General features: G+C 43.1%; 1 protein-coding gene across 2 annotated transcripts in view; it reads right to left on the bottom strand.

The window, feature by feature from the left end:
• grk3 (G protein-coupled receptor kinase 3) overlaps positions 1–19,728 on the bottom strand; it is a 55,445-nt gene that overhangs the window by 25,544 nt on the left and 10,173 nt on the right. For both annotated transcript variants that reach the window (XM_071466025.1, XM_071466026.1), the window contains exon 2: positions 15,163–15,239. In XM_071466025.1, coding sequence (XP_071322126.1) covers positions 15,163–15,239 — 77 coding nt within the window. The remainder of the gene's footprint in view (positions 1–15,162; positions 15,240–19,728) is intronic.

The raw sequence follows: 19,728 nt of genomic DNA, 5'->3' as shown, positions 1-19,728 counted from the left end.
TCATACCAGTCAGTCAACATTAAAAACAGCTGATTTTTGAGTGTGCCTACTCCTCCAGAGTGCAATTTACAAAGGAAAACATGCAAAACATTTTAAACTAATTGCAGGCTAATTAGACTAATGTTAAGAAAGAAATCTTGGGAAACAAAAAGATTAAATCTTCAGAAAAACCCAAAAATAATCTGATCAGTGTTGTATTTGAAAGGATCAAATCCTCACATTTGAGAGGCTGGAACAAGCAAATATCTGGAAGTTTTGTTTGAAAAAAAAGACAAACAATTATTTATCAAAGTAGCTGCTGATTAATATTCTGTCGATCAATCTTTGCAGTTCTAGTTGCAGCCCTGTATTAGGTGGAAAAACATTACAACCTACAGTAGGTGATGTTACACTGTAACACACACACCAACACGAAAGAAGGGCAGCATTTACTGTATTAGCCTTAATAACGGATTGAGGTTGTCTTGGTCTTATTAGGGCTGCTACAGTCGATGATTCTGAGCCTACACACACACACACACACACACACACACCTCATAATTACAGAAAATGGCAGCAGCATTATTGGCTGGAGATGACACACACTGTGTCACACTCAACCAACAACAGATAAAAATCTCACGACGTGTCGTCAGATCCACACTCATGAGACATTATCTGAGGAAGAGGAGGGACGGGAGGGGGAACAAAAATGCATCCACATTGCTTGCAGAGATGAGACGCGCCATTGCCATGGAAATTGCCTCCATGGCTACCAGCTATATGTGTGCAGTGGTGTGGAGACACAGGAGACGTACAGTGGACGGTGCTGCTGGCCAGGAGGCGATCCCCTGACTCTGCAACGTGTTCACACTGTGAGACGGTTCCACACACACAAAGATCCAGAGGACACAGGACTAACGAGCTGAGCAGCCGCGTGTACAGGCTGCATGTTGATGACACCCTCAGTGTTTCTGTGTGTTGGTCTGCTCTGTGGCTTTACCTGATTAGCATCAGGTATTAGCAGAAATAGACGGCTAACAAGATCTCACTCTTGACCCAGACCAGGAGTCTAGGTCGCTCTAACCTTGGTAATGGTGCTGCAGGACATTGTGTTGAGTTCAGCGGGGTGGACTCTCTGACACAAGGGTGTTGGAAAGCAGAAGAAGAAGAAAACATGTCACAAAGTCTCAAATAGAGAGATCCTCAGAACGATCGAGGTTCCTTCTTCCTCCTCTCATCAATAATCTGGAATGTCACCCAACAGTCTGCTTTGCAAATCACAGGGAAGTTATAAAACTACTACAACTAACAACTGTTTTCATTATCAATTCATCTTTCATTAGTTCTCTGGTCTATTAAAAAATGAACATAATAATTCACCAGAGTTCAAACAAGAATCTTCTCCGATACAAATTCATCTGCATTTGAATAATAATTCATTTGATAATCGATTCATAAAATCCAGAGGTCAATCTATGACTGAGTCTTTCACAGTCTCCTGTGGACGTGTGAAGCTGTGACCCCGTAAGTCCCACGTCACGTGAGAGAAACATGCAGATGAAGAACAACTGCACAAAAGCAAAGCTCTGTGCGAGATGTGTAACACACTGTGGTACGTTAGCGGCACACATCACTATTGTTTCCTCAGACTATTGTTTCTGTATCCTCAGATACAGAAAACTGTAACTGAAATATATCAAATCGAATCAGGAAATCAGTTTCAACACCCAGCCCTAACTCATAGCTCATGGTTAGTTATAGTGGTGGTTGGACAGGTTAGGTCAGACAGCACAGGTGTTTGTTTTAATTTTAGCTTGGTAGCTTTGACGGGAGGTTTAATTTAATTATGTATTTGATTTGGTTCTTTTCCTCTGTCGGTCACCAGCAGAGATGAACATTGAACGCCTCCCTGGACTGTGATGGTTTTTGTTTATCTGATGTGATTTTAATGTGTCTAATGTTCCACAAACTGCCTCCATACTAAAGTGTTCCCAGTCTGAGTCTGAGGCTGTGAATTGAAATCTTCCTCTGAACAATAACTGCTTTAAACAGCCTGAGTCTCCTGGTATCTCTGTTGCTGAGATGAAAGGGTGAAATTATCTACGATAACGTCTGACACAGTAAATTCAGCTTTATGAGCTGACTTTATTATTACAACCATTTGTTCCACTTGCTTCCACTGTGCTGGTCTGTTGTTCAGAGTTAAGCTGCCATCAGTAAAACCTCCTGTAGATGATTCACAGTAAAAGCCTGCTGCAGAAAACAAAGGGATTATTATGCCTACTGGAAGACTTTTAATTTGACACCTCTATGCAGGAAGTGATGCTTTCATTGACAGGAACTTAACACTGAAGCTATACAAACTACTACATATGATCAGAACAAGAAAGCTTGTCAACTAATCAGTCAGTCCAAATAAGGGCAATCTGCAGCTATATTGGTTATTGATTATTTCACATTTCAGGAAAAAATAAAAAGCTTCAAATTGTGAGAAACTGAAGCTTTTTGACTCATGTGACAATAAAATGACAATGTTTAAGTTTTGAAGTCCTGGTGAATCAATCAATAATGAAAATAATAGTTATGAACCCGATCAGATCAACAGAGTGATTAATATGTCATGTACATTATCCTGAATGTATAAATTCAACAGGTAAACACGGAGGAATTGTTGAGTCTGCATCAACAGCAGAGCTGCAACAATTAGTTGATTCACTGATAATAGAAAAATGCTGTTAATGCTAACGCTAGCTATGTAGCAATAACAAAACTTACAAATAGCTCCTTTAATCAATAGAATAACTGGCAGATAATAGACATAATCCTGAGCTGCGGCTCTGATCAACAGCCAGTTCAAGCAAGAAGAAAGAAAATGTTAAAATGGGAACAAATGTGCTGATAAACGGAGGATATTAGAAATAAAGTCTGTTTGAACAGGTTAGTGTCAGAGGCCGGACTCTCTCTGCAGCTGAGAATTTATGATTGTTTAGTTACAGAACCAGGTGCTGAACAAACAGAAAAAGAGCTTCTCTGCTTCTAAGAAGCAGCTTCAGCTTCACTTCAGTGGCCTCACTGATTCAGTTCGAGGTGCACTCGGAGCAGACGCCATTTGTTTTGGGCCTCGCATCTACTATCAACCATTCTCACGTCTTCCTTTCCTCGGCTTTATCTCCCCTCCAGACGTGATGCAGCATTTCCCTCCGCTCCAACGCCAGCACCGAGGCTCCAGCAAGTAAACGCACTCACATGCATCCACACATGCTGCATGTACACAGCCGAGTGCACAGGGCATCCTTGTTTGCAGAACGGGTGCTACTGACAACCCCCCCGCTCCCAAACACACACACACACACACACACACACATATACATACATACATAAACAGGTTTTCAACAGCAAGGACTAAACGTGCCAGAGAGGTATTAAGAGAGAGGGACGGAGGGAAAACGACAGTTCTTACATCACCAAGACTCAAGGATTAACCTTAATCGCTGAACACTTCAACACTGCCCAGCTAATTCAACAAATGGCCTCTTCCAGAGAAGACAGGCAGGCACGCATACACACACACACACACACACACACACACACACACACACACACACACACACACACACACACACACACACACACACACACACACACACACACACACACACACACACACACACACACCTAGCTCAAATCAGACACGAGTTCCTCCGAGCTTTGTCTCATTAGTGAGATCACCTGAACTGTCTAAAAATACCGAGCTGGCTTGTTCTGACAACTGCCTCTGTCTTCCATCACCGCGGCCAGCGGCCGGAGTCACTGCGACGAGCAGGTGAGAGCAAGAACCAGAACTGGAGATTATTTCTGACACTTTAGACACTGATCGGTCAAGAAAATAAATGGTAATAATGTGGTAATGAAAATAATCGAGTGTTGCAGGCCTGTAGTTTTATGAACCTGTGTTTGGCAGCCCCCCCAAATTAAAATCAAGTGTTTAACCTTGTTAACGCCCACATGATGTTTTTATAATAAAGAGACATGATGAGTGAAATAATTAGTCGACACCATGACTGAGTGTTTCCACCTTGAACCAATGACAGTCTCATAAAAACAGGTTCAGACAGTCAGGGATTCATACGTCATAGAACCTGAGGAACCAATCCTGTCAACTTGTGGGGACAGGGGGCGGGGCTAAATACACCTGAAACCTTGTCAGTACAGAGAGCCAGAGTTAGCATTAGCACAACCACTAACACTGTGTCAGCCACTGCCAGTTACAAGCTAACAAACAGCCAAATAAAAGATGCTAACGGTTCTGATCCGTCTGCTAGTCTCTGATTCTGGTCTCAACAGACTCCTCATCTGAGTCTGGGTCTGACTGAGGCTCCAACATGAGGCTGAATCTCTGATGTTTCCTCCTCTAACATCTTCATCCTCTCCGCTCTTTCACCTGGACACCTGGAGCCAGCAGGTGGAGGGCGGGGCCAAGGCCTGATCCAGGTTTCTCAGTCAGGAGCAGTCAGAGCAGATGCACTTCAGACCAGTTTTTATGAGAAAACATGTTAAACTACATACGAATCTTAGCAGAGGATTTTTACAGAGTTTAAAACACGTCTGGAGGAAGTTTAAAGTCTAATCTATGATTTAAACTGGACTTTTCACCAGTACATGTAATATTATGCTCACACCAGCACAGTTTGACCTGTTCACGGCTGACGACACTAAAAATCAAATGGTTCGAATCTTATTGCAGATTCTTAAGAAATTAACTTGACAAGAAGAATAACCAATCAGAAGGAAGAGCACGCGCGCAGAGCCGTGGGCCAGCTCCATCAGGCTTATCTACGTGTTTCACTCACGCTGTATTTTGCTTCGTTTTATCACTTTCTGTCTGCTCCCTTCAATGTTATCTTTCAGGAAATACACCCCTAACCATGTTTGTTGCTGCTGCTTCTTCCAGTCTCTCCTCATTCTCACACACAGGCCTGTTGGGTCAACATCCAGTCGAGTAAAAACTGTCATTATCAAATAAGTGCGTGGTTCAGACCTTATCCCTTTTCTCAGTGACTGAGTCAGTTTCCACTTGTTTTATGTTGATACAGCTACAGGTAATTTTATGGAAAAGTTTCTTCTTATTGGGGGGGTCATGTGAGTCTGGGGATGACTGTGTTGCATTATACATACGCTGACCTTTAACTGGTGGAAGAGAGCCAGCGCTGTGTGTGTGTACTGCACACTGTGACACATATTCATTCAAGTACAACATCAGGATTGGCAAACAATTTTAAGTATTCTCCTGCTCTCGCTGCTCTCTCACTCTGCCCTCCAACAGTGATCACCCAGAGCGAATCCAGGCTTCAGGCCAACGCAGTGAGATGACACTGGGCTCATCGGCTCCGCCCACCAGTCAGGTTTACGTCCGTGTCTGTCCAGACTCAGAATATATGTAGTTAAGCCTTTGAAGGAATTTACTGAAAGTGAAATTTGTCATAATTAGCTTATGAATTCTTTGGGTTTGGCTCAACATGTGTGTTTTGTGAGGTCACAGTGACCTCTGACCTTTGACCATCAAATTCTAATCAGTGAAGTGAACGTTTGTGCCAAATTTGAAGAAGTTCCCTCCAGGTGTCTCCACCGGGCAGTTGACTGAAATCTAAACTGTGGTGTCAGTGAATTTGGTTAATAACTTCCCCCAGTGCTGCGTTCATGAACCTTAAAGGTCCCGTATTTTTCACTTCTCCTGTGTTTTATTTGAACAGAGAGCTTCAACCCGAGCAGCTTCTACCTAAAAAGAAGCCGTGTCCATCGTTTTGGTTTCATCACATGGTCGAGTACAAAGAGTGCAAGGCTCAGAAAAAGAGAAGCCGACAAGTAAATTAATTTGAGTGATTTGAGTTTTTGTTTCTGCACGATGTCTAAAATGAAGAAATGCACAAAAGGGTTGCATTCAGTCAGAAAGTAAAGTAGATGATAATGACACAACGCACGCACGCACGCACGCACACACGCACGCACGCACGCACGCACACACGCACACACGCACACACGCACACACGCACACACGCACACACACACACACACACACACACACACACACACACACACACACACACACACACACACACACACAGCTGCTGGAGGTAGTAAATTTAATCTAAGAGTGAAACAAACTGAGAAAAGATTTAACAGACGATATGAAACCATCACTGATTATCTCTCCGTCAGCTAATCCGATGTATCAAATATGAAATCTTTACATTTACTACTCATTTGGAAGCTGATTAAATGTTCCATGATGTCAGCAATAGCTTTAAAAGAAAGGCATCAGCTGTATCGTGCTTTTTTTTTTTTTAATAATAATTATGATTATGTTTCACCAGTTGAGGTTTGACAGCCTCTAACTTTATCATCACAGGACTGTTTGCAAAAGTTACATTTCAGAGTGGATGTCTTGTCCTGGATCAGCTCTGTTTACAGAGACGGCTGAACTGAACATGCAAAACACGCCGGCAGCTCTCCACATTTAAACACGCCGGGCTCGCTGTGCTAACGCAGGCGGCTTCATCAAGTTATGGACACCTGGAGACTTCAGAAAAAAAAACAAGCCAGGTAAGCATTAGAGAGGTGAGCATGCCCCTGCACACTCAACCAGGAGCTGTTTATGGATTTATACTGAGGTTAGGTATCGGCCCAACTGGCTGAGTGGACGCAACAAAGAATAACCACAGACAGAGCGCCTGCAGGCTGGACATCTTTATCACATCCATCCATCTCATCAACAGTCTGGCTGCAACTAAAGCCTCATTTGGGACGTTACTGTCAATCACCACAGACTCAGTGTAAGAGATGTGGTCACCGACAGACAGCGCACGTCAGCCACTTTCATATGAACCCGTTCAAACAGGACAGACACAAAGACCCCCTGCCTGAGAGACACATGGTGGATTCAGAAACTACACTTGCATGCACACACACACACACACACACACACACACACACACACACACACACACACACACACACACACACACACGTTGCCAAAGTCTGGCGTGATGGAGAGAACAGTATGGGTCAGAGGAAGAATGGGAAGTGGGCAACAAAGCGAAAAGCCGACATCTGTCTCTGAAGAGTGTGGAGGAGAAGCAGTGAGGCCGGCCGGCTCTGCATGTTCACCAGCCTGAGTGATATCACAAGACGACTCCACTGTTCGGTCCGGCTGTAAGCAACATCTGTACAGCGGGCAATGCTTTAAACCGGGCAGTCACTAGCTGCGTCCCACTTCAGGGGCCGCATCCTTCAGAGGCTGCATTTTAAGATCACAGCAGCATGAACAGACGGCCCCATTTCAGAGGCTCCTTCAAATGCATCCTTCTTTTCCTGGGAAACAAAGACTCCGACAGGTGGATCCTTTGTTTCCTAATCTATCCCAAGATTCATTGAAAATAATATGGCAGCAAACCTGTCTGAGGAATTACACTTTTAAATCTAAGTAATGGGTTTTTATGAAAGACCAACATTTTAATGAAAAAAAAAGTATCATGAAGGCTGCTAGGTCACAGGATCTGCGCTTTGCGACACAACGGTGAGGGCGGGCACAGCTGGTGACACGAACCCAAAACCTGCCTCCTCTGAAGGATGTGGCCCCTGAACTGGGACACAGCTACTGTACAGATCTGTGGTTTTACGTGATGTTTGAGGGACACCGCGCCCGATTAATCACCTGAACGATCAACAGTTAGGTTGTTTGGACGATGTGACGGATTTCTGGCAGGTGAAAAGTTTCTGTTCCACAGTTGGATTTCGCTCATGGTTTCTGCCACAAGATCCTTGTATCGTGCAGCGAGTTTGTTTTAATGTTCATGTAGTCGTATCTCACATGTGGCAGAAACTCTGTTCTTGAGACTGAGATATAAAACCGAACTTCACAGAGAACAAACAACATCGTCTGCAGCTCATTATTGTTCTTTTTGCCTCCGTACATGGAGCTGACTTTCTCTCTGTCAACACTGAGGACGAAGCCATTTTGTCTGAACAAACCGTATCAGAGTCATCAGTGGTGAAACTGATCTGCGTTCAGCTGTCACTGTGTGCTGATCAGTGACAGAAACAAGTGAAGCTGGAGGTGTGAGACGCAGTTTAAACAACACCTCACAGTGTAGTATGACTTAGAGCTGTTGACATTACTGTGCTGAGTAGGTGCACAGTCTCATTGTTCATTCAGTATTAACATTTGTATTTGGATTGTGTTTTAATATTCACTATTGTTTAAACTGCCAGCTCTTTTTTCACCTGTAAGGCTTGTTGAGCTGCATTTTGTGTCGTATCATAAAGTTTATATCTGTTATTGATTAAAAGGCTTCGACAGAAACGACCATCACATGACAGCAGTGCAGTAACTTGTTGCTGGATAAAAAGAAGCAATGCACAGAATCATCTGACTGCACTGCTTGTTGATAGTAATTTAAAAAATAAGGCAGCGTTGTTTTATCACTGTGCAGTTAGTGTAACATACAGTCTGTCGTGTCCAGTAACTGCAATCAGACTCCTTTGATGCAAGGATAGGGCGAATCATGATGGATGAATAAAAGGACAGACATGAGGAGGACTGGAGGCGTGGACAGTCTGTTGACATACACATCCTGGCCTTTAGGAAAAAAAAAATGCTGCATTCTGGGGGGAAAAAAAAGATGGTGTTTAGGTCTTTCCATTTATTGCCCCCCTCCCTTTAAAGTCGTCCTCTCCATTCCCTCTCTCCAATTCTCATCACCTATTTTATTCCTCCTTTAATCAATTTCATTTCTCCCCCGTCGACGAGCAAAATGCAGCAGTTCTGGTCGGGTTCCCATGGCAACCACAGTTGCTAGGCAACACACAACTCTCCATCATCCATTCCAGAAGTCTGACAGATGGAGAGGGAGAATGCCAAGGCAAAGAGTGAGAGAAAGATGAGAGAGAAGGAGAGAGGGGGGGGGGGTGTTAGGAAGGAATGAAGAAGAAGAAATGGCTAAAGAATGAAAACAGAGGACGAGCTGTGCGGCAGAGAGGCGTGGATGATGCAATCAAAATAAAACAACTGCAGTTCCAATAACCTCATCAGTGAGCCTCAGTCTTTATATGGATTCCTCCTCTGCCTCCAACCTCCATTAGTCCACGCAGTCATGTTTTACTATGGTCCTTCGTTTATTAACAAATTCTGCACGGGGCAGTTTTATGAATGGTTCTTCATCACTGCTGGAACACTGTGACTTACTGTGTGTCACTGAACCAGGACAAGACCTGATGACTTAACCACAAAATGATCATTAGCAATTTCATAAATGTCAATTAACTTGATGCTTTTGAAAATAATATCAAAATAAAACAGTGGATTTTTATTTGTTATTGTTGCCAACTACAGAAGGAACAAATGAAAGTTTACACATGTTCAATCTCCTTATGCAGAAGAAAATTAAAACAAGTCAAACATGGACTAATAAAAGAGAAAATGATGCCATTATGAGAAAACAATGCATGACATGGAGACATGGTGTAAACACACAACCTGCATGGAAACAACTGCAGGAAACACAAAATAATAGTGAACATTGATAAAGCAGCTACAACAATGATTGTAGAAAACCACATATTTTCTACAAGTGTTTAAGGAGCAGTGGTGACCAGTGTGATGGCTGGATTCAGACTGTACACAGTGTCTATTACGTAATGATCATCCTGCCTGACTCTGATCTTGTCTGGTGCTGTGGACATGGACTCATAGCCAGGCTAAGGTGTGGCGACCCAGAGATGTAAAGACAGGTGGAGCTCCTCAACAGCGTATTTCATCTTTGTGACAGGGTCTAAAAAAGGCGACTGACTCACCCCCTCAGGACGCAGGACAGCAGAGTTTGTGGAAGGCCAAACACATTGAAGGGCACTCACTAGATCAGTGGCCCCCAAACTTTTCACACTCATGGCCCACTTGGAAATCTCATAAATGTTGGTGGCCAACATCCGACCCTATAACAACACGGAGCCCAAATAATGCTCAGAGCACTTTCAGGTCTGAGCTGAAATCAGGGGAAGCTCAGCTTGTGTTGTTTTTGTTAGTCAGGTACAGATCACTTGTTGATTCACCATCTGTCTCTTGACTCTTAACATTAAATCCTTCCTGTTTCTAACCAGCTATCCATTTTGACATTTTCACCACTGCATCTATTCCCATTAAACTGCTTGTCAATATGACGTGATTACATTTCATTGTGTTAAAAACCGCTCTCCAAACTAAAGACTCGACTAGTTAACAGTGTGTCTCTGCCTTTGAGGATTATAATTCCAGCAGCGCTGCAGCGTCTTCTTCCTGACCTTGGTTGTCATGACAGTCAAGAAGACTTGTTGAGCTCAAGGACAAAGCATGTTATGAGTACTTAAATCAAAAGCAAAGTCACAGCCGAGCTCCTACAACCTTTGATTGAAATCAACTTCAAATTCTCCAAACCTAAAGCCCTGAATAGGACCAGCATATTTCATGAATGACGAGACCAGAGATGGATTCACTGTGAAGGAGATCCGACACAGGTAAACCCACTACCTGGACCCGTGTATCCCTGCACCGTCTCAGCAGTTTGAAATGATTCGATGTATGTTTTCTGTGACTCAGGTCAACCTTCCACTAAATGTAGTACAAATTAAAGATTCAAGAGGGAGTGCTCTCTAGTTTTCAGCCACAATAACTTGATTGAGTAATTCACATTTTAGATGTAGCACAAGCAATCAAAAAGCAGCAGACGAAATTAGAGGACATGCTAGGAGGACTGTAAAATAAAAAAATAAAATAAAAAATCAATTCTAGATGAGAAAAGCGGTCGGTGTCCATCCAACAGGACAGGTGTGTTGTGGTCTCTCAGTTTTGTCTGAATCAAAACCATGGCTGCAGCATTTTAAATGAGTTGAAGGGCATAGCAATAATAGAAGCAGACGGATTATTAAAGCATGAATGAGTCTCTCTGTGTCCTATTGTAAAGGGAAAGGTCCTACTTTAGAAATGTTAGACAAATAAAACAGCTCAAGTGATTGAAATGTGTTTTGAAACTAAGAGCTGTCTCTAAAATGATGTTTGTGCATCTTGTAGCCATTATAGTTTTAGGTGGTTATTATATTGTAAAGTAACAGGTTTGGATTTCTTGTTTACTGTTTTAGTTGCTGAATCTGCTACATGGTTCCAGATATAAAGAGGATTTAAAGACCCTCTAACGAAAACCCAGTGTTTAACCTTGTTAACATCCACATTATGTTTTTATATAATAGACATATGATGAGTGAAATAATCAGTCGACACCATGACTGAGTGTTTCCACCTTGAACCAATGACAGTCTCATAAAAACAGATTCAGACAATCAGGGATAAACACATCATAGAACCTCAGGAACCAATTCTGTCAACTTGTGGGGACAGGGGGCGGGGCTAAATACTAACCTTGTTAGTACAGAGAGCCAGAGTTAGCATTAGCACAACCACTAACACTGTGTCAGCCACTGCCAGTTACAAGCTAACAAACAAACAACTGAGGCTCCAACATGAGGCTGAGTCTCTCTGATGTTTCCTCCTCTAACATCTTCATCCTCTCTGCTCTTTCACCTGGACACCTGGAGCCAGCAGGTGGTGGGCGGGGCCAAGGCCTGATCCAGGTTTCTCAGTCAGGAAGTCAGAGTAGATGAGCTTCAGACCAGTTTTTATGTGAAAACGTGTTCAACTAAATATGAATCATAACAGAGGATTTTTACAGAGTTTCAAACTTCTGTCAGACGACCTTTAAGCAGACAGTTATCTGTTGTTACTGACACATGCAAAACCACACATCTGCTATTCAAATGTGCACAGCACTCAGACTCTCTGTGGTGCTCTCTGTTTCCTAAAGCTGTGTTGCCTAATGCACCATTGTCAGAGGTTCTCTCACGTCTCTGTTGTTCTGCTAATGAACCGAGCAAGAAAAGCACGAAGAACCAGTAACAAGGGGCGGACGAATACTCAGCTGATGGGAATCTCCCCGCACCACAGGACTCACCTACCGTTAACAGACTACAGAAGCCTGTAGGGGACTATATTAAAATGATAATATAAACTTTAAAATGAAAATGTAATTTCGCAATAGCCTTTTAATTTTCCACACATGTATGTGTTATTAGAGTAATAATGAAAATGAAAATGCAATAATCCAATTTGCATTTTCATTTTCACAGACTCATACGGGTGTTCATAGACCATATTAAAACAAAAATAGAAAAGCTGTCATATCCAGCTATACAGTGGACAATATTCAACTCAAACTTGAAACTTAAAATGCAACATTGCTTGTATAAACCTTTCAGTGATGCAAGCAATATACAATTCACAATTAAAACTGAAATGCAATTTTCTAACAATTTGAAAATGAAGAGAACATTTGTCATTTAGTTGTCAAAGATTTAAGCAGCTGTACAGTGGACAACAATCAACTCAACTTTTATTTTGACACCAAGAGAACATGGTATCATGTAATGCATGTAAGGAGAGTGTGGTAAATGTAAATGCAATAGACTGAGGGCAATGTTTCACTTATTGCATTTTAATATGGTCCTCTGTGCAGCAGTCAATGGAGAGTCAATGCTCGACAATAATAAAGCATTTCTTATATAATTATGCTGATGAAAATGCATCAGTAGCAGTGATAAGTATTAGGAAAAATCTATATAGACAACAAAAGCTAAAACCACCTGCTCAGCTCCCTGTGACAAACAGATCCACATTAATGGAAACCAACCAACTATTATATCACAGGCAGTCAGAGGGGGACAACTACTTGTTGATTACCTGGAATGTAAATGTCCCAGAGGCACGGGCACATTGATTGGCCTGGTAACAAGTGTATTCTGGGAGACAAGATAATGAGACCTGAGACTTGGACTAATGACCAGCAGCAACCAGGGGGCAGGCCCTGGCAGACCGAGGGTAAGAGTAGTCGACCAAAAAGAAAATTAATTGACGACCATACTGAAATTATTAAATGAACTCATTTTGGCTCCAAACATTCTTGGAGTCAAAAAGCTACAAAAATGTGTTCAAACATTACTGGAGAGGTGGGTGTCATGGGTTTCACACTGTTGTCTCGCATGTGCACACCCACCCACACACACAGTAGAGAGGAAGGATGAGGTGATGATACTGAAAGTGAGAGAGAGAGAGAGAAATAACGAGAGCAACAAGTCTGACAGGGGAAGAGCTGAAGACAAAGACAAGGAGGCAGGGAGAATTAACGCAGTCTATTCTCAGAGGGGGGCTGAGACCTAGAACAGTAAGTAAACCAAGCAGGAGCCTGCAGGGCAGCTGTGGTCCCCTGGTACGCCACAACTTCTGGCACAAAGCCCGTCTGCTCAGAATGGAAACACTCGGAGGAGCCAGCACGGAGACGCTGCTACCGACTGGAGGGCAGGAGGAAGCAGGAAACATGACGGAGCCACTGCATCGACAGCACTAACATTAAACACAAACAGAGCTGCTCCACAACCACAGCCAGCAACTCTGCATGAAGAAGTGACACTAGGTATCAGGACACAATGAGAAAAGCCTTTTATTTACAGAGCAAGAAAAATGCTGCGTCAGGAAAACATTTAAGTGGTTGATTTTTAGGAAGCCATGAACTTGTGATCAATGGTTTGTGAGCTTTGTGGGTCAGGATGTCAGGACCAGCAGCAGTAACGAAGAACCCCAGGGAGACCAATTACAACAGAGTTAACACCTGACTTCACAAGCAATCAATGTGATAGATGGTAGAATATCCAGTAGATGAGCTTGGAGGAACCAAGTCCTTCATCAACGTGGAGCCAAAATGGAAATGGCCGATAAAATCCATTTTCCACCAGTCAAACAACCAGCTAACACTGGCATTCACAATTGGGTCAATGACTCTGCAGTAGATGTGGGTGTATATCAGCCCTGGTGTACACACTAGTTTTCACCCCTGTTCTGCGGCGTAAACAGTCCTCTCACCTGTCCAGCACGGTGCTGTTAAACCAGACACATCGTGGCTACACTTTGCTCGAGGATGAAAGAGTGAGCTGCAGCCCCCAAAATAAGTTTCAAAAACACACGCTCACCAATCAAGAGTCTCGCAAGGAGGCTCTGACACTGACAGGAGCACCAACCACGGTCCACACTGTCTCATGTCTGTTCAGCCTCGAGCTCTGTGACAGCAACACCTTCATAGACCGCGCCTCTGAAGGATGCGTCCCTTATGCAAAGATGGCAGGAAGAGCATCAAATGCACACTATGTGATTTTCAGCCACTAGGGGTTTCTCAATCATGAAGTAGTGGGGCCACATGGGAGCTGTTGTCTTCACCACCATTTCCGTCACTGCAGTCACCTTCTCCTGGTTTGGATTCCTTCAGCATCAACAGATCAGGAGATTTTCACCGGGAGCCACAGAGGTCTCTTCCTCTCCAAAACAAATGGACCCGAGATCAAAGCCGGTAAACGCACTGAATAAAGCAGTTTCACTTTACAAGTCAGTGCTTCCCTGCACTGTTCAGCGGACACAGGGCGTCTTAGAGGGGCTGGGAGCTAAGCTGCTAACATTTACTCAGCTTTTTGCTCTAATAACTTAAGATCCAGACATCTTATGACTAAAATCCTTCATCTGGTTAAAAAAAGGACAAAGGTCTAATAAGTGTGACATAAAAATGTGGCTTGAAACAGGGTAAAAAAGTCAAGTTTGACACTTCTGGTGGACAATCACTAGACTGGCATGTGCACAAAGGGGAAATGACATCACTGACATACGATCAGATGAGAAGACATGGACCATTACCATGATCAAACTCAGGTTTCTAAAGGTTTCAAAATTGCTGGAAAGATTTGGGGCAATGTAAGTTCACAACTCAACAACATAACATGGGTCTAGTCAACTTATTATTACATCATACTGTTATATATACATTTCTGTCTAAATTGAGAGCATGTCTTCAGCAGGACAGAGGTAATGTACACTGGTGAATGTGACTATATTGAATAAATCAGATTTCAACTACTGTTTTATTGAATCGTCTGTGTAGCAGCAGTCTCTTCCCTCCTCAAGAGGAATGCCCCCGAACACTGGTAATACCATTACTGTGTCTCTAGCACTTCACCTGATTCGTCTGAGAGGTGCTTTAATGTAATACAAATATTGAGACTTACCAATTTTCTGGTTGAAAATTTTGTCAAATGTCAGTTCGTCTCTCTCCTCGAGGTACTTCTGCATCACACTGCGAATGCTGTGAACACAAGGTGGTGGGAGTGGGGAGAGGAAGAAGTGGATTAATATAGGCCATCATTACCAGCTCACTCAGCCAGATGCAACAATAACTGAATCTGTCCTCCTCCACCTCCACCCTCCGTCTGTGATCCTGGCCTTGGTTTGGGACTCTCCCTGCCACCTGTCCCCAGACAGAGTCAAACAGCAGGGAGGGAAGAGGGACACATGGGAGGCCCCGGGGGGAACCTGGAGAAATACAAGCTACCCTGGGAACGGGTGTTAATGAGAATGAGAGTGGGGAGAATGAATCAATTAGCACCCCCTCCCCGGGCCTATTAACACTACACCAGCACCCTACATGCACGAGAGGAAAGTGCCCAGGCCTTCACCCGCAAACACCTCTGCAGGCGCACACTGAGCATGTGCAGACAGAAGAGGAGAACCCCTGGCTCCTTATGGCTGGGTCGTATGTTTTCCAGTAATTACATTTTGATAGTGTTTGCTCTTTTTGCCCAGTTTGCTCACATGGCTAGGTGCCGTTGTTTTCTTTTCCACCAGCAGACAAACAACACTATCATTACTCACCGAGCACAGAAGATATGTGTGTGATTGCACCGAGCACTGGTGCTGATCAGTGAGATTTTAAGATGACTTTATAATCATATGAATACTAATTAGCCTTGAGGGACATTGGCTGAATTATAGATGCAATGAAAGTGAACAAGAACTTTTGCATTAGGGTTTAATGCACAACAGTCATGTCATAACACCTCTCAGTCCATCACACTCATAATCCATCAGTGCACAACACTGAGCATTTTGAGATCTGAATTGCATTTACAATGGGTCTCATTGGACCTGCATAGACTTTAATGCACCATAAAACTAATAACTCAGATGCTGTCACTGGGCTTGGGCTGTTATTTGTTAACATCAAATATATGTAATATTTCTCACCGTATGGAATATTTTCCATTTCACAGTTTCTTTTTTGTGCTCCCACTGTCGTGGGTTTTGTGACTGCAGCCTGGGCCGGTGCAGGCTGCTGACTGGGGTAGGAATGAACAGTGGATACAGCGTTTGTGCAGCCACAGCTACAGGAACAAGAACCTAGGAAGTAAACACTTCCTCTTTTAGCGGAGGCCTGTTTGTGAGCGCTGTCTGAATCATTAGCAGCTGACTCTGGATTATTTGTATGAAACCTCACCGCTTCAGACACCACATTAAGACCACTGGTAATATTTACTGTAAAGGTCATGCTTTATTAAGCTTAAACAAACATATATAGGGGAGCAAAGGCTTCTGATACAGAGTGTTTGTGTGTTGAGGTTAAGTAAGAGTGGATATTAGCAGTCAGTGAACCTACATAATATTTATTGCACAGACAGCTGTGGGTGATGACGCTGGTGAAAACAGGTGCATTAAATCTATCACCATCCTGACACATTGGAGGTAAATGGTCAAATGTTTGTGCTACTAAAAGCATCTTAAAACCTCAAAAGCAACTTTTCTGATTCCAAAAACAATGTCCCGGTTTTGTGTAAGACACACAGACCCTGTTGTTTACAGCTTTCATTTCTACCAAAGCAAACCTCAGTCACTAACAACAGCAGCTTCACACCCCAGCATTAGCTTACGGGAGCAGATGACCGGAGCGGGGCATGAAACAAAGAGGCTCCTGCCGTGACAATGCAGAGTGACAGAATGACCACCGGCACAGGGTGATAAATAAGGCAATATTATCTACAGGGGATTTCTGTGACGCGGAGGATTTATGAGCAGTGGGCTGTCACAAGTGTATGAATGTTGCTGGTTTGTTCGCTGCGTTATAAACAGCCCTCGGTCTCACAGAAAGAAAACTGAGACGAAACAATAATCAACAAAGTGCAGAGTCACATGTGCCATCGTCCAAAGATACAAACGGTCATTCACTCTGACTCTCAGCTGATGATACTGAGGGGGATTTGCTGCAGGGTTGGGGCTCCATGTCCCCACAGATGTGTCTGTATTTAGTGAGAAGGAGAAAACTACTGAGCCTGATCCCCACAGCTGCCACAGCGCTGCGTTGTCACGCTGTAGGCTTCACTGTAACGAGTCCGGCTATAAACTTCAGCCTGATCCTGATTTACACATCCTGTTGCCCAACCCTCGCTCCAGTCTATTGATAATGTATCACTGAAGAATGTCTCCCACCTCTGCAAGCTTGTCTCACCATGAACTATTACACATTAACCAGTTTGTTAAAAGAGGAACTCAACACTAAACCAGAAAAATCTGCAAAAGACAATTATGACACATGATGCACCTCTGCTGCTGTATGCAGATGTTGGGAGTTGGCTCTTGGGGATAAACAGCTGGCAGAGATCTGTGATGGGAGGAAGGTCCAGTCTCCTCAACATCGCTCAACAAACATCTGATATTTTCATCACTTGAAGCTCGAGGGAAGTTTAAGTTGTTTAAGTTGAAATGGTTCATGTATGTCACTGTTTAATGAGTGAGTCTGTTTCCATAGAAACATGAAAACTTTTCTTATTATCGATTCACCAAAGAAAGTGAGAACGGACTAACGGAGAAATGAGATCATTAATGACAGCAAAACGCAGTAGAGGTTCTCACAATGAGCTGAAATCAAACAAGTGCGTAAAAATAGTTTTTCTTTTATTGTTTTTAGTTTCCTCTGGGGCGGGGGTCCCAGTCAGGGGGTGGGCAGGCTGCCACGCAAAAAGGAGGGGAAACACTGCACATAAAAATGAAAAGAATGGATGGCAACACTCTCAAAGAAAAGAGATCAAGAGCACAGAAAACAGCTAAATGAATTAAAACTGATGGAGAATTCAGAAATGGAGCTGAAACTCACTCACTTCCTACCACTGAGATGTGGGGAGACTGCAGGGACGCTGCTGTGTCCTGTGCTGGTACCTGCTGTATGCCGACTGTGTGGCTGGATACACACAAGGTCCATTAGAACACACACACACACACTGCACCTTCCTTTTGGCTGCAGTTACATAATTTTGCCTCCATTACATCTGTTCCAGCATGAAGCAGCTGTTCGCACAGTTAGACCAGAACATGCTCACCTCGCCAACAAAATGACTTCTGTTATAATAAAGCTACTAAAAGCCTGCTCCTCTGTGACCTTCTTTAAAGCCAAAAAGCTAATGCTGTGATGACAAAGTAGTAGCTGATGCTGGGAGACCTTTCCAGTGTTATCTGACCTAATTATATGTCTCCCCAAATAACCTTAACTGCACAATAATTAGTCTGTTAAAAATTAATTGGCAACTATTCTGACAATTGAAAAATAATTTCAGGCACTTTTCAACAAAAACATCAAATATTTGATGATTTCAGTTTCCTGGCCTAATGTTACAGTTAACTCAATATATTTCAGTTTTGGACAAAGAAAGACATTTGAAAATGACATTTTTCACTGTTCTATGGTCTTTTATAGAACATATAATTAGTCAGACCATGATCAGCTGATTAATCAATAATGATGATGACCATTAGTTGCAACCCTGCAGTGCATACCCATACCCATGACGAGTGAAATAATCAGTCGACACCATGACTGAGTGTTTCCACCTTGACCTGCTGTGAACCAATGAGTCTCATAAAAACAGATTCAGACAGTCAGGGATTCATACGTCACAGAACCTAAGGAACCAATCCTGTCAATTTGTGGGGACGGGGGGCGGGGCTAAATACACCTGAAACCTTGTCAGTACAGAGAGCCAGAGTTAGCATTAGCACAACCACTAACACTGCGTCAGCCACTGCCAGTTGCAAGCTAACAAACAACATAAACAAATTAAAGATGCTAACTACGCTAACGGTTCTGATCCGTCTGCTAGTCTCTGATTGATACTCTCTGCTCTTTCACCTGGACATCTGGCGCAAGCAGGTGGTGGGGCGGGGCCAAGGCCTGATCCAGGTTTCTCAACCAGGAAGTCAGAGTAGATGAGCTTCAGAACAGTTTTTATGTGAAAACAACATGTTCAACTAAATATGAATCAGAGCAGAGGATTTTGAGTTTAAAATGTCTAGAGAGGAACTTTCACGATTTGATTACCACGTTTACAAACTCGTCAGGACGGCTGCTCAGGCCACAATGAGAAAGTCTCAACACCACTGAGCCCCAGGTGGGTGAAATAGGTTTCAAAACCCACATGCATGTGATGTGTGTGTACTACAGGGCTGAGGTCTCGGTTGAGTCATTTTTAGTGCAGCAGTAAAAGGTCAGGGTACAGGGGTAAAGGATCCAAACTAGGTTACCTGATCATTTCTCTCTTGTTTGCTGTTGATTATCTTTGTTTTGGTTCTCTTTTTAGGAGGGAAATTAAGTTTGAAAAGCAGCAGCTCCAGTGAGTGTAACTGAACTAATGCCCTGCTTTCATTAGCTGCCGATCTCTGTACTAACACTGTGACAACATTGTGCTGGTGACCCTGTCAAACAACAGCAGGTATGCAGATGTGTAAATATTTAACATATGAACAGGATGTCA

This window comes from Trachinotus anak, unplaced genomic scaffold (assembly GCF_046630095.1).
Source record: "Trachinotus anak isolate AG129_WGS33_773 ecotype Australia unplaced genomic scaffold, CSIRO_AGI_Tana_v1 ptg000028l, whole genome shotgun sequence".
NCBI classification, from domain to species: Eukaryota; Metazoa; Chordata; class Actinopteri; order Carangiformes; family Carangidae; genus Trachinotus; species Trachinotus anak.
This window is presented reverse-complemented; position numbering and strand designations above follow the sequence as displayed.